Source organism: Clytia hemisphaerica, unplaced genomic scaffold (genome assembly GCF_902728285.1).
Source record: "Clytia hemisphaerica strain Z4C2 unplaced genomic scaffold, Clytia hemisphaerica genome assembly, whole genome shotgun sequence".
Classification (NCBI taxonomy): domain Eukaryota; kingdom Metazoa; phylum Cnidaria; class Hydrozoa; order Leptothecata; family Clytiidae; genus Clytia; species Clytia hemisphaerica.
In genome coordinates this window covers 97,147-109,516 of record NW_027103879.1, presented here as the reverse complement: position 1 = coordinate 109,516, position 12,370 = coordinate 97,147, and the positions used below count along the sequence as shown (strand labels likewise).

Here is a 12,370-nt window from a genome sequence, read left to right as displayed (position 1 = left end):
ACTTTGACACCTGATGGTGTATTCGGTTCTCTCATACCCTCCCCTGATATGACAACTTCGAGGTGGCTGAAAATCTAACATAGGACATCCCTAGCTTGTTGATTGCTAAAATGAAAGCCAGGAAAGTGTTTTGAACAAGAATCGAAAGGTTTTCTTATCATTAAATATTTCTGAGATAAAATCCTTAAAAAATAATTAGTTTACAATATTCATTCATTTACATTAGTATAAAACACTAGATATTGTATTGCACCCGTAGAAATTGGTTAAAAAAGAAAATTTGGAAACGACACGAAGAAATACGGTCATTCGAAAGACGAAAAAAATCACTTTCAGGAAAAATTTTACCTAGGATAAATATACTCAATTCGACTTAAGACGACTAAAATATCTCTTAGCTGTAATCATCAGAGATTTGTGATTCCTTTAAGATGACCTTAATGACTTCAAATAATTCTATTATAAATTTTGGTTAGATACACTATAAATAGCTATATATAGAAAATCCATTTTTGAAAGTTTTTTAAAGTTCATCAGCGGTACTGTTCAAGTATTTCCGTCCCAGTCTCTTATAACGTCTGTTTACATTCTCAATCAGTTCACGAATCTCTCGCGTGGACGGATGGAACACAACTTCAGGTTGGTCGTGTAATGGATTGGGTTTATCAAAAGCTGAATCTGAAGCATTGCTATTGGATGAAGTGACAGATTGATCATCGATCTCATCCATTTGGTCTTCCAAGACTTTCAAACGGAAATGGATTTTCTGTTTCCAAATTTCCATGTTCAGTTCCTTGTTTGGAGAAGCTGTTTCACTGATTGATTCTAATTTCTCGAATGTCTTCATAATGGTTTGGATTTGTTCACCAAAATACACCGTTTTGGTGCTGTTGTTATGGAGGGTCGGTGAAACGTAACCATGGTCGACAAACACATTCTCAGCAGGTAGAGATTTTGAGAGCTTTGATTCTTCAGAGGATGTATTTAAAGGGTGATCTTGTGTTTTAGATGAAGGGAAAGTTTGGTTGTGCGGTTTTGTTGATGGGTGCTCTTGTCTTCTTAGATAGAGGTTGAAATCATCGTGGGGTGATTTTTCGACCATGGGTGAGGGTGTAGGTGAAGGTATCGGTGAATAGACAGGCTCTGTGGTGGAGTGGTGCATCTCCCTCCTAGGTGAAGAATTCGTGAGAGGTTGTGGATATGAATGGTTCAAATCTTGAAAAGACGAAGCGGAGGAGAGTGACTGCCGGTATTGGTAGATCTCTCCTGCAAGGGGGTTTTGTTGTAACTTGTCATCAAGGGAGGACTGCAAATTTGCTAACATAAACATGACATCGTTGTTAGAGGAATGGTTTTTGGTACGTTCAGCTTCCAAAGATTTCATCATATAATCGATGAGTTTTTGTTGTGTTTCGATACGACGTCCAAGTTGGTTGACAATTCGTGATTTGGAGGTTAACTCGACATCTTTGCTTTTCATTTTGGTGTCCAACTCGGTGCGTACTCGATCATAATCAGCAGACTTCTTGGTGTATTTTTCTTGTAGTTTCTCTTTCTCAGCTGAAGCTACCATACCTTCATTCTCAAGCTTGCTTCTCATTTGTTCCTGATGTTCCTTCACTTCCGCCTCGTGTTTTTGTTTCATGGCTGACATGTTCCCTTGAAATTCGTTCTGCAATTTAATCATCTCCGCATTATAGTTACTTTGCAGAATCATGACTTTGTCGTCGCATTCTTTTTTGAATTTACGGATTTCAGTTTGTAGAATGTTTTCATTTTGTTCGTTGAGTGTCTCAAGATCTGTTAATAGTTTTTGTTCTTTGGCGATCGCTGCGTTAGACATTTCCGTAAGCTGGTCACGTGTGTCATTTAACTCCTTTGTCTTGTTAACCAGCTCGTCTTGACAAAAGCTCAACTCATTTTCAACCTCATTAAAGTTATTTAACAGCTCGTTGATTTCACTTTGTGATTTATGGCGATTGGTGTTCAGCTCCTCGGTCAGCTTGCTGACGTTTTGCTTGTGGTTGTCTTGCAGCTGCGTAAGTTCGGACGAATGTTTTTCTACGCATGTGCCGATCTTGATTTTAAGTTGACTAACCTCTTGCTCGAGATCCTGTATTTGAGCGTTCATAAATTCATTTTGATCGGTGACGTCAGCAACAATATTATCCTGTGTCAAACCAGATTCTTCCAAAAGTTCAATTTTGTCTTGATAATCCTGACACTCGTTCTCCTTCTCTTCAAATGATACAGTTAGGTCATCGAGACGGGATTGAAGCAATTCATTTGCATCAGATAATTGTGTAACGTTACTTTGCAATTTGCCATTCTCGATTTTCAAAGATCCAATGTTTTCGATGCATTGGATCATTTTAGTGCTCAAGTCCTGGTTCTCAATCTCCAATTTATTCATCTTGCCAGCTTGCTGTTCGGCAGAATTGGTGAAATCAAAAACTTGTTTTTCCAAATCACGTATGGTTCTCAGTTGGTTTTCATTATCGAATCGAGATCTCTCTTGAATCTCTTGTAGCTCCGATTGAAGATTTTTAGCTAACTCGGTTTTAAGTTCATTGTCATGCTTAGTATCTTCAAGGTCGTTGACAAGTTTATTCAGCATGTTTGTTTGTTCGTGATCACGCCGCACGAAATCATCTAGCTCTTCCTGCGCTTTAGAACTCTTTGACGTTGTCTCACTCTCAAGATTGGTGAATCTCTCCTCAACTTCTCGATGGTTATTGGTAATCTCTTGCAGATTCTCTGTGGTTTCAGCAAGTTCCGCTTTCAAGCGGTCAATCTCGTTTTGTAATTTCTTGGCTAGTTGGTCCTGTTCGTTGATTGTTTTCGCGCCATTTTGTAGATTCGATTCCAGGTCCCTGTTTGTTTTCTTCTCATCTTCGAGTTGTTGAAAAGCACTTTGTTGATGTTCCCTGGCTTCCACAACTTCTGATTTCGTTAATTGTAGTTGGATCTTTATCTCTTCAAACTCGGTTTGTATTTTCCGTAAAGTTGTCGTTAAATCTTGATTCGATTTTGTAAGTTCGTTGATAAAGCTTAATTGTTTGTGTTCAACAACTTTCGATTTATCATAGTCCTCCATTATATGGAGATTCTCTCGAATACGTTCCGAAATCTCCGATTCGTATTTCTGACATGCTTCTTCGTACTGACTTCTCTCGTCAAACAATGTTTGTGATTTGTCTTGAGCCGCTTTTAATTCTAGTTCTAGCTCATTTTTCACGTTTGTTGAAGTCTCTAACTGTCGGTCGAGCTCCTGTTTTAATAACTCAATTTCACGTTGCAAAGTCTTGTTCAGCTCTTGTTGATCAGTTAGCTTAGAAGAATACTGGCTAGCCAAGGCGATCTTCTCTTTTTGCTCTTTCTCAAACATATGATTTAAATCAACCATCGCCACATCCTTTTCCTCAGAGATCTTCTGACACATGTTAAGTGTGTTGTCCTTATTCTCCAAGGTAGTTTGCATGGTTCTTATCTTTTGGCGAAGTTGGATGATTTGAGTTTTTAGGTCTTCACTTTCATGAATGATCTGTGTCTTCTCGTTTTCACACGTTTCAATTTTGTCGCTTTTCTCAGTGTTGATTTGTATCAGTTCATTGATCTTTTCGTAACTCTTCTCCAGCTTGTCCTACAAAGATAAACAATCTATATTTTTCAATTTGGAACAAATAACGTCTTTGGAAGGTTGCAATGAAGGAAAATTGAACAATATAAGGGTTCTGAAGAGAATTTCAGAAGAATATTATTGAAAACCGAAGCTAATATTTGAGTTGTGCCCTTGCACGCACCGTGCATTTTCGAGATTTAGTTCGTCGTAGTCTGATTCGCGGACCTCTATGGATATACTTCCTATATCATCATGAGGAACTTTCTCGTTAGAGGATATACAGTTAAGCCTTGTTCGTTGAGGTTATCTTCTCTATAGGCTTCTGCTCATCTCCTAACAAAAACCTTTTGTATATTTAACATAGGAAATATATCTATAAATGTTTGCGAATCAAAATACTGCTCTACAATCTTTTTTTATAAAAATAATTTTATAAGAAAATCGTCAAAAAGTAAGAACGATTTAAGAACAAATTCTAAGATTGGAATGAATGTCAAAATCATAACCAATTCAAGGGTTAAAGTGATAAGAAACGGGTACAAAGCCTAAAGTAACTCACTTCGTCCTATGAAGTTGCCAAAGAAAGTAAAACAGCCAAGGCTCAAGAGAAAATTTATTGATTCTTTATAAAAGAAAGTTCTGGCCAGAACCCTGTACAAAAAGTTCTCAAACTAGCATTTGACAATAAACAGATGGAAAAGGACTAAGGACTAATTAAAGGGTAAATAAACAAATCGATGGTAGAACACAAAATAACTAAATAGAAATAGAACACAAACCTGTTGTTCTTTATTCTTCTTTTTCAATTCTTCCATTTCATCTTCATGTTGTTTAATGAGACGTTTTTGTTCCATCAATTTCTCTTTGGCCCACGAACTTGCTCCTGGTGTATCGTCATCTGCTGACACTGTGCGACTACGCATGCGTATCTGAAATTGAAATATTTTGATGTTATGGAAAGCGAAATAGGTTTAAAATGATGTATGGTAATTCTTTTATTGATCTTAGCTTGCGTTGGATTAAGTTTGTCTCTCTTTCCATAGTTCGTATAAAAAATACCGATCTGGAAGTCTTTTGTTTCTTTCCATTGTTTCTTACTTGAACCTGCGTTTGAGAAATTAATTTGCTTTGCTCACTTCTTGATCACGTGATCATATCTTAAACCAATCCCAAGAGGAATACTCGGTAACATGGTCAAAAACTGAGCAAATCCATTTTCATCTTTTGATAATAACAAAGGAAAAAGCTAGCAAAAAGTTAAAACAATAAATAAGCTTCCAGACCAGCGTGACAAATGCTCTTTCCGAATAAATAGATCAAATGTCTTCATTCTTTCTCTTAACCGAACGACAGTGTGAATCTGAGGTATGCATTTTACATTTCTACTATTTTTCCAAAAAAAAAAATTCCTGCGATTGAAAGCAGTACAATATCATCAAGTTTACGTACCAAGAAAAGTGATAGTAGAACCTCAGCCATGATACCCGCAAAAGTAGTTCACAATATGAGAGTTCGAGTTAAGCTATTAGAGGTTTTAAACACCAACATTTATCTTAAGTTTCATACATTTTCTTCTCTGTTACATTTGAAAGAAGAATAACTGTTATCAATACATTATTATGATGCAAAATAATAATCAAAAACAACTATGATGAACAGAATTGAAACCGCAAAAAAACTCTATTTTTGGTGGAAGGAAATTTCATTCAAGTTCAATGAAACATTTTCGTGGGTCTGAAATACCGTTACTAAGACGTTGCCATATGTCTCTTGATTAAAAGAAATACTTTTTCTTTCTCTTAGTTTTGAGCGTGACCTTCTTCCCTTGGGGATAATGATATCTGAGAAATTCCCGCTCCTCACACTGCAGGATGCTTCCATTCAAAGGAAAAATATCAAAGAAGAAAACCATAGCAGGAAAAGCCAACAAAGTCAATGGTTTAAGAGACTGGATCCTTTTTCTAATTTCCTTTTTTTTCATTTTGGCTAAATTTTCGGTGAAATCAGTCAATACCAATTGAAAACTTTCGAAATTTTTTAATTTGCTTAATTGGTGAAATTGCATAACGTAAAGCTCTCGAGAATAAAAAAAATTATATGATAATAAAAGAACTTTACAGTGAAGGCCTAAAATCAAAAGGATCAGAACGTAAGGTAATATAAACCCTGGAAAAGCTAACTGAAAGCTGTAATAGCAATCAAAAATTACAATGTACGAATAAAAGTTTTGCGAATTTTGGTCAAACTTTGGTTGCAAGGGCTGGACTAAGTTCAATAATATTTGAAGGCCTGCGGTTCCACTTTTATAGAAATTTCAACTAAATTTGAAATCTAACAAAAGTTACGCCCGGTTTTCCAATTGTAAAGAAAAAACATTTTTGTATGTCAAAGTGTGGTAAAAGATTCTGAATAATCTATTCATTGTGTGATTGACAAACTTTCCCATCGGCATTAAATATTGACGTTTTTTTAGAGGGAAACATAGATTTCATGGAGTAAAATTATTCTAATGTAACTTTTCTAGACCTAGTGGTAAACTCCAAAAAGCTATAAATTACATCATCCGCCCGACCTTTTTGAGATCTAAAGTGTTCTATATGTAAGACTGGGAATTTTTAAGTGTGTAAAATTATCAAATCAAAAACACTTTCAATTTATCAATAAGGCTACATATCAAAGTATGCGGTCCAGTGAAAATGGTTAAATCAAACATTTTACTGACGTCTTGTCTTCAATATGACTCTCCATAATATACCTGCGAAAGGCGTCGCTCGGCAAAATCATACATGTGAAATTTTATGAATGTCCACTCCAATGGTTCCTATCCAATATTTCAATTATAATCGAAATTGGTGCGGCAAAGTAAAAAGCACTGGCCATAGGGACCGCTCTCGCTATTTCCCAATCACAGTGCCCCGGTGGAACATTTAAGTTCTAATTGTAACCAGCTCAAATCAAGAATGGATGGTTTTGGAGTGCAACTCTTTCCATTAAATTTCCAATTAGGATGTAATCAAAGCCAATTTCCCACCTTTAAAAAAATTTTGGCCAAATTTTCTACCGGGTATGTGACACATAGCTTAAATAGCGTGCTCCAGCAGAAATAAATACGAGTAAATATGCAAGATGGTAGCGGACTCATCAATAAAGGAGTATCAACCTTTTCAAAATATTTTAATATACAACTACTTTAAGAATGTCCTCTGATTGAAGAAAAAATGTTTGTAGCTTACCCCTTTGCCAGCGTTCATTTCTCTTCGTTGTCTTGAAGATACGGTTTCTTTAGCTGGACTTTTCCATTTTCCATTCTTCGTCAAATCACCAGGAACATTAAGGTTGTTGTTGTTGTTGCTTTCTTCCATCACTGACAACAAATCGTCCACACTGGTAATGTGAATGGAAAAATGTCGGTGAGAAAAGCGGTTAATTTTTGCCAGGTTTAAATTCGCAAATTTTTGCTATTCCCGCTATATCAAAACTACCGAAACGCGTAAGAACGGTAACTCGCGAAATTAAATTCTCACAATGAGATTTTCAGCGTAAACTCTGCAAAAATGCTATTCTTGCCCTTAACAAGAGCCACTTTCAACAATTTTTTACTGATTCGCGAAATCAAATCCAAACAAAATTCTTCAAATTGCTGATTTGCGAAATTATACAATTAAAAGGGAAATTACCTGGCTGAAGTTTTACTTCTTGCTTTCCTTGCCAAAGCCATCTTTTTTCACATTAAGCAAGCGAACAGCTTTCAAATCTTACAACTTCTTAACAAACCAAACACCTAAGAAAAAGAAATTCAAGATTTAAGAAATTTTCATGTTAGAAGGCAATGCTATATAAACACATGTTTTTCTCGCTGTATGGTATAGGCGAAACATCGACTTAAGAAGTTGTCGATTAGCGTATATTTGTTAGAATAAACCTGTCTGTTTATGGTAGATCGTGTTAATGTATATTTTAGGGTTTTTTTAGTTTTATTTAGACCTTCCATAGCTTGTATACCGTTGACATGTAAAGACATTGTGAGACGATCAACTAGAAAAGTGAAACATTTGTATGGTGACTGTAAACGCTTAGAGATTTGAATTTTGGCCGTTAACGAATATCGGCCAATAAAAACGCTGGAACGACTTTTCAATCACATGATTTTATAATAACTGCAGATTCTAAACATGCAATTGCTTTGGAAAGTTTAAAAGATACTGAAATGTAGTAAAATTAAAACCTTAAAAAGCTATTTCAGGCTTAAAACCCAAATTTTAAAGGCTGTCACGCTGTTTGTGTCCAAATGACTTTCCTCTCTCTAGATACAATGATATATGCCGATTTATTAGAAAGTCGCCTTAATCACTTACAGCACGAGCACAAGACGATGGATACGAGTAACATCAAAACAAACTTATCATCAGAAAAAGTAATTCCTTGAAAAGCGTAGTGCTTAGCATGAGAAAACGAAAAAGTAAAGCAAGCAATAAAGAAAAAGTGTTAATAATATTCATTTCATGAAAAACAACCGAAGAAGAAAAACAAAATAAAGGATAGAAGAGAAAATGAGAGGAAACATGAAGAGTATCCCATGAACCAAATATATTTAGATATTACCCCACAATTTCTTGTTTCATTTCTAATGTATCACTGGACGGAATTCTTATAGAAATGGATGCTAATTTTAAATCTTTCTTTTTTATTGAAGTAAATAAAGGAGACCATATCCCAGAATTACTGAATACTAGCTAGAAGGAAACCGGAATTCTCCATTGGGAATATGAGATAATCTTCAATATATTTGTAGCGAAAAATGATGAACTAGGATGAATTCATTTTGAGGGCGAGGCAGAGACACTGACTTGACTTTTTGGAGGAAATCATTCTAAAATATCCCTACGATATTCTCAGGTAGTATTCTTAGCAGCATATTCTTAATTTTTTGTCAATTTCATTTTGAATACACGTTTTTTTTTTATAAGGAACCTTAACTTTGCTCTGAGCCTGGAGTTCCTTATTTTTACAGAGAATTTCAGTCTCCGAGTTCCTTATTGAGTTCCTTACTACATAGGAAATTTTGAACTTTTTGCCCCTTGAAAGATCAAAATTTGGTCAAATTAGTCCCAATAAGGTACATTATTTTCAAATCCACTTATTCTCAGCCTGAGCAGTTCCTTAACAATTCCTTATTTTTTGAACCATTTTCAGCCTCGAGTTCCTTATAAAAAAAAAAAACGTGTACTCCAATAAAAAAGGTTGTTTGTCACGCAAAAACGATTGGAATATGCTATCTGAACTCTGTAAATTCTGTAAGACAGTCAAAAAAAGGGGACTCAGCCCGACATCATAGTGAGAGGTAAGGGTTATTTTACGGTATATTACCTTTGGAAAGTTGAGTAACAAATTGCAAAAGCTACAAATCCGATTCCTTGAAGTATCAAATCAATTAAAAATGCTTCCTTTAAGAAAGGACAACATAAAAAGGCAAGTTCAAGAAAGGCAAGTTCAAGAGAGGCAAGACCAAAAGCCAGAAGCAGTGCTAGAAAAACCTTTAGTATAAGACCCCTAATAGCATTGTAAATGAAAAAGATTCTTACCAAATGCTGTCAATTTTCCAACCAACGTGTCCTTCTTTCGCAAAGATCCACTCTTCATTGAATGATAATTTTACAACTTTGACTCATAATTGCATAATTATCACATTAGGGAATAAGGGAAATTATTTTCATTTGTTTGCAAAGTGGCAAAAATATTTCTGCAATTATATTGATCCGTATGACGTTAATTGAGCTGGGCAATTCTCCATTTCCCTAATCAGCGAAACTCTTTGCCGAAATTCGATTCACTTTTTTATAAGAACACTATCGTATGACTGTCTGTTCCAAAAGTATGTGGACATTTTACTTTTTGATTTCTCAGCCAATTTTTTCGCTTTAGTAAAAGGTCATACAACATTGGAAAGATATTTTAGAGGAGAATACTAGAAAAGATTGAAGATTTAAAAAATAGAAAAATTAAAAAAGGAAAATGGAGATAAAGATTTTTTCTTTTGGTTAAAAAGTTCTGGTCCTACCTGTGAGTTGAGGGTAATTTTTCTTCTTTTACAGCATTCATCCGATTGCGAAATTGATTGCGTGTAGTAAATATATAGAATGTCGGTGGAGCGAAAAGTAGACAGTTTTGAATAAATAGCCGAAACAACGAGTTAGAAATACAGCAACCTGAAAATTAAGGTTAATATTTGTCAAAAGCAAAACAATTGAATATCGCAAAATATATTGCTGCTCTTTTCGAAAACCCGCTTCGAAAAAAAAGCTTCTTATTGGTCAAGACAAATATAGAAACACATGATTGTAAACCCCCTCCCGCCTTATACAAAGCTGGGGAAGAAGTTCATGTTGCTGACAAGCTGTTTTAGTCAACATTGTACTAGGGGGCATAGGATAAATACATTTTTTAGGGGCTGTTTCATTCTTTTGTGTCCTCGATTGTAGATAGGATTTCCTACCTAACCTCAGCACACTTTTCAGCCAAAGAAAGCACGACATCTAGCCATTCGGGCTTTATAAATCTATGGTTCACTCACGAGGTATAGATTGATTTTTCAGAGATCTTTTCCAGCATCCACTCAAAACCACCTTGACCATCCCCATCCAACAAATCATCATGTTTACATACAAGTACGATTGGCCAATCCACAATTTAAGTTATTTCAATTTTTATTACTTCATTATTGTTTTATGACTGTCTGAAACGAAAAAAGAAAATTTACAAAAATTGCCCATTCGGTACTTTGAAGTTAGCATATCTGATGTTTTTTTATAAGAACAAACTATATAAGAACAAAGCTTCGATGGCCAAAATGTTAAGAACAAGTTAAGAACATTCCCAGACTCGAAAACACTCGATTTCTTAGGAAAATTGGTAACAATGGTCACAAAATTGTAAAAATAGGAATATTCTAAAAACATTTTAAGGCTTAAAACAAAGAAAGTTGAGAACATCCGAAGGCTTCAAATATTTGGATGTTGTTATAAAAAAGAAAAGAGTGTATATTCTAATGTTTTTTTTTGTGTCTGGCAACAAATATTTAGTTTAATACCATCTACTCTCCTGAGATTCCACTTCCCGAACTAAGGTTCTACTCTCAAGACCAGAAGACCAGACTGTTGAAGAATGAACTTGAGAAGTTAGCTTTGAGTTATTCTCTGTGACACTGGATTCAGCCTTCTACTATATTTTCATAGCCGAAAGAAACAACAACAACAAAAACGAGGTCCGAATAGTGGAATCTCAAGTGGCGACGGTAAAAAAGGTAAAAAAGGTAAAAAGTGGTCAAAGAAATTGTTTATTCTTCCAGCTAAATTACAATCGCTAATTTCAATTCTCATTTAAATTTCGTTCGTTTTTTTATCAATGAAACTATTGCTACGAAATGTTTTACAAACAACAAAATATGATTTTGTATAACATAATCGAGTAATAGTATACACTTTGACAATGTTGTATTTATACATACAAAGAAAAAAATTAATTTAAATTCGGTAAAATTATAATAACTGCAATCAACATATAATATAATATACAAATGACAAAGGAAAATATAAAATAATCTTTAGAGCTATCGGTAATAGACCCGAACGATGAGATCTGAACGATGAAAAAGCACATACTCCGTTTAGGTTTTAAAGCTGGACCGGGGGCAGTCAAAAAACTCAGTAAAGTGTTTAAAAAATGCAGTAAAAGAAATGAAAATCCAGGAAATGCCAAATCAATTAAAAGGATTCCTTTGATACTGAAAAGTACGGTGGCCGAGAGAGGACAACTCATTTTCACCAGCGCGTTGCTTATCATCGCGATTTTTTGTAGACCCGCCAGGTAAGGAAATGTGGGACATTGGAGAGATCTTAAAAGCAATCAAACATCATGGAAGCTCACTGAACCGAATGTAGTTCAGCTAAAAACTTCATGGGTAAATTAATTAGATAGAGTAGATAGAGCCAGGACAAAAGCACCTAAAAAAAGAAGATTCCATGGCAATCGTTTTACTTGTCCACAACCTGAAACCACTCCACAAGAAGATGTAACCCCTCCTGAGGAAAGTCCAGATATCGTAGAGACTCCCCCCCCACCACCACCACAGCGACCGCGTCACCGTCCAATGAAGACAATGAAGACAACCCAGATAACTTACGTACGCCAGAAATTAAGGAAGCTGATAATCAAAATACACCAATGAAACCAAACAATGTTTCCTACTCAAAGATCTTACCTATTGCAACTGACACACCAAGACAAAGTGACCCTGACATAACTGGTTACAGACTCATTGATGTTGAGATACTATCGCAAACACTGAAGGCGCTCAGTTGCCCGGAATGCAAATGTGAGCATTTTATGCTGCACGAGAGATTTGCAGAAAAAGGGGTTTCTTCTGCGTTATATATGAAGTGTGAAGTATGTGACTATGAAAAGGAATTCAATACATCAAAAACTTACTCAAGTAAACAGACTTATGACATAAACTCTCGCATGATTTATGCTATGCGATCTATTGGACGAGGCTATTCTGTCATTGAGAAGTTTGCAACTTACCGACGCCAATGACTTCAAACAGCTATGACAAATCTGTTCAAACTCTATTGAAAGCAACTACTGAAGTAGCTGAGGAAACCATTCAAGAAGCCGCTGTTGAACTTAAACATGATTCTGATAATGACGTTGTTGACGTAGAAATTTCCGGAGATGGCTCCTGGCAGCGGC

At 35.4% G+C, this 12,370-nt stretch overlaps 1 protein-coding gene across 1 annotated transcript; it reads right to left on the bottom strand.

The window, feature by feature from the left end:
• Nucleotides 1–523: 523 nt before the first annotated feature.
• Nucleotides 524–9,597, bottom strand: LOC136808450 (putative leucine-rich repeat-containing protein DDB_G0290503). Its single transcript, XM_067064983.1, has 5 exons — nucleotides 9,205–9,597; nucleotides 7,300–7,403; nucleotides 6,856–7,006; nucleotides 4,402–4,551; nucleotides 524–3,643 (listed from the first exon to the last, which is right to left on the bottom strand). The coding sequence occupies exons 2-5, from the start codon at nucleotides 7,338–7,340 to the stop codon at nucleotides 524–526; spliced, it is 3,462 nt and encodes a 1,153-aa protein (XP_066921084.1). The 5' UTR covers nucleotides 7,341–7,403; nucleotides 9,205–9,597.
• Nucleotides 9,598–12,370: the final 2,773 nt, after the last annotated feature.

Bases quoted from the DNA above. Each gene is read 5' to 3' on its own strand.
- LOC136808450 (XM_067064983.1), bottom strand. From the start codon at position 7,340: ATGGCTTTGGCAAGGAAAGCAAGAAGTAAAACTTCAGCCAG. The intron at 7,007-7,299 runs GTAATTTCCCTT...TCACATTACCAG, and splicing joins AGAAGTAAAACTTCAGCCAG to TGTGGACGATTTGTTGTCAG. The intron at 4,552-6,855 runs GTAAGCTACAAA...TTTCAATTTCAG, and splicing joins AAATGAACGCTGGCAAAGGG to ATACGCATGCGTAGTCGCAC.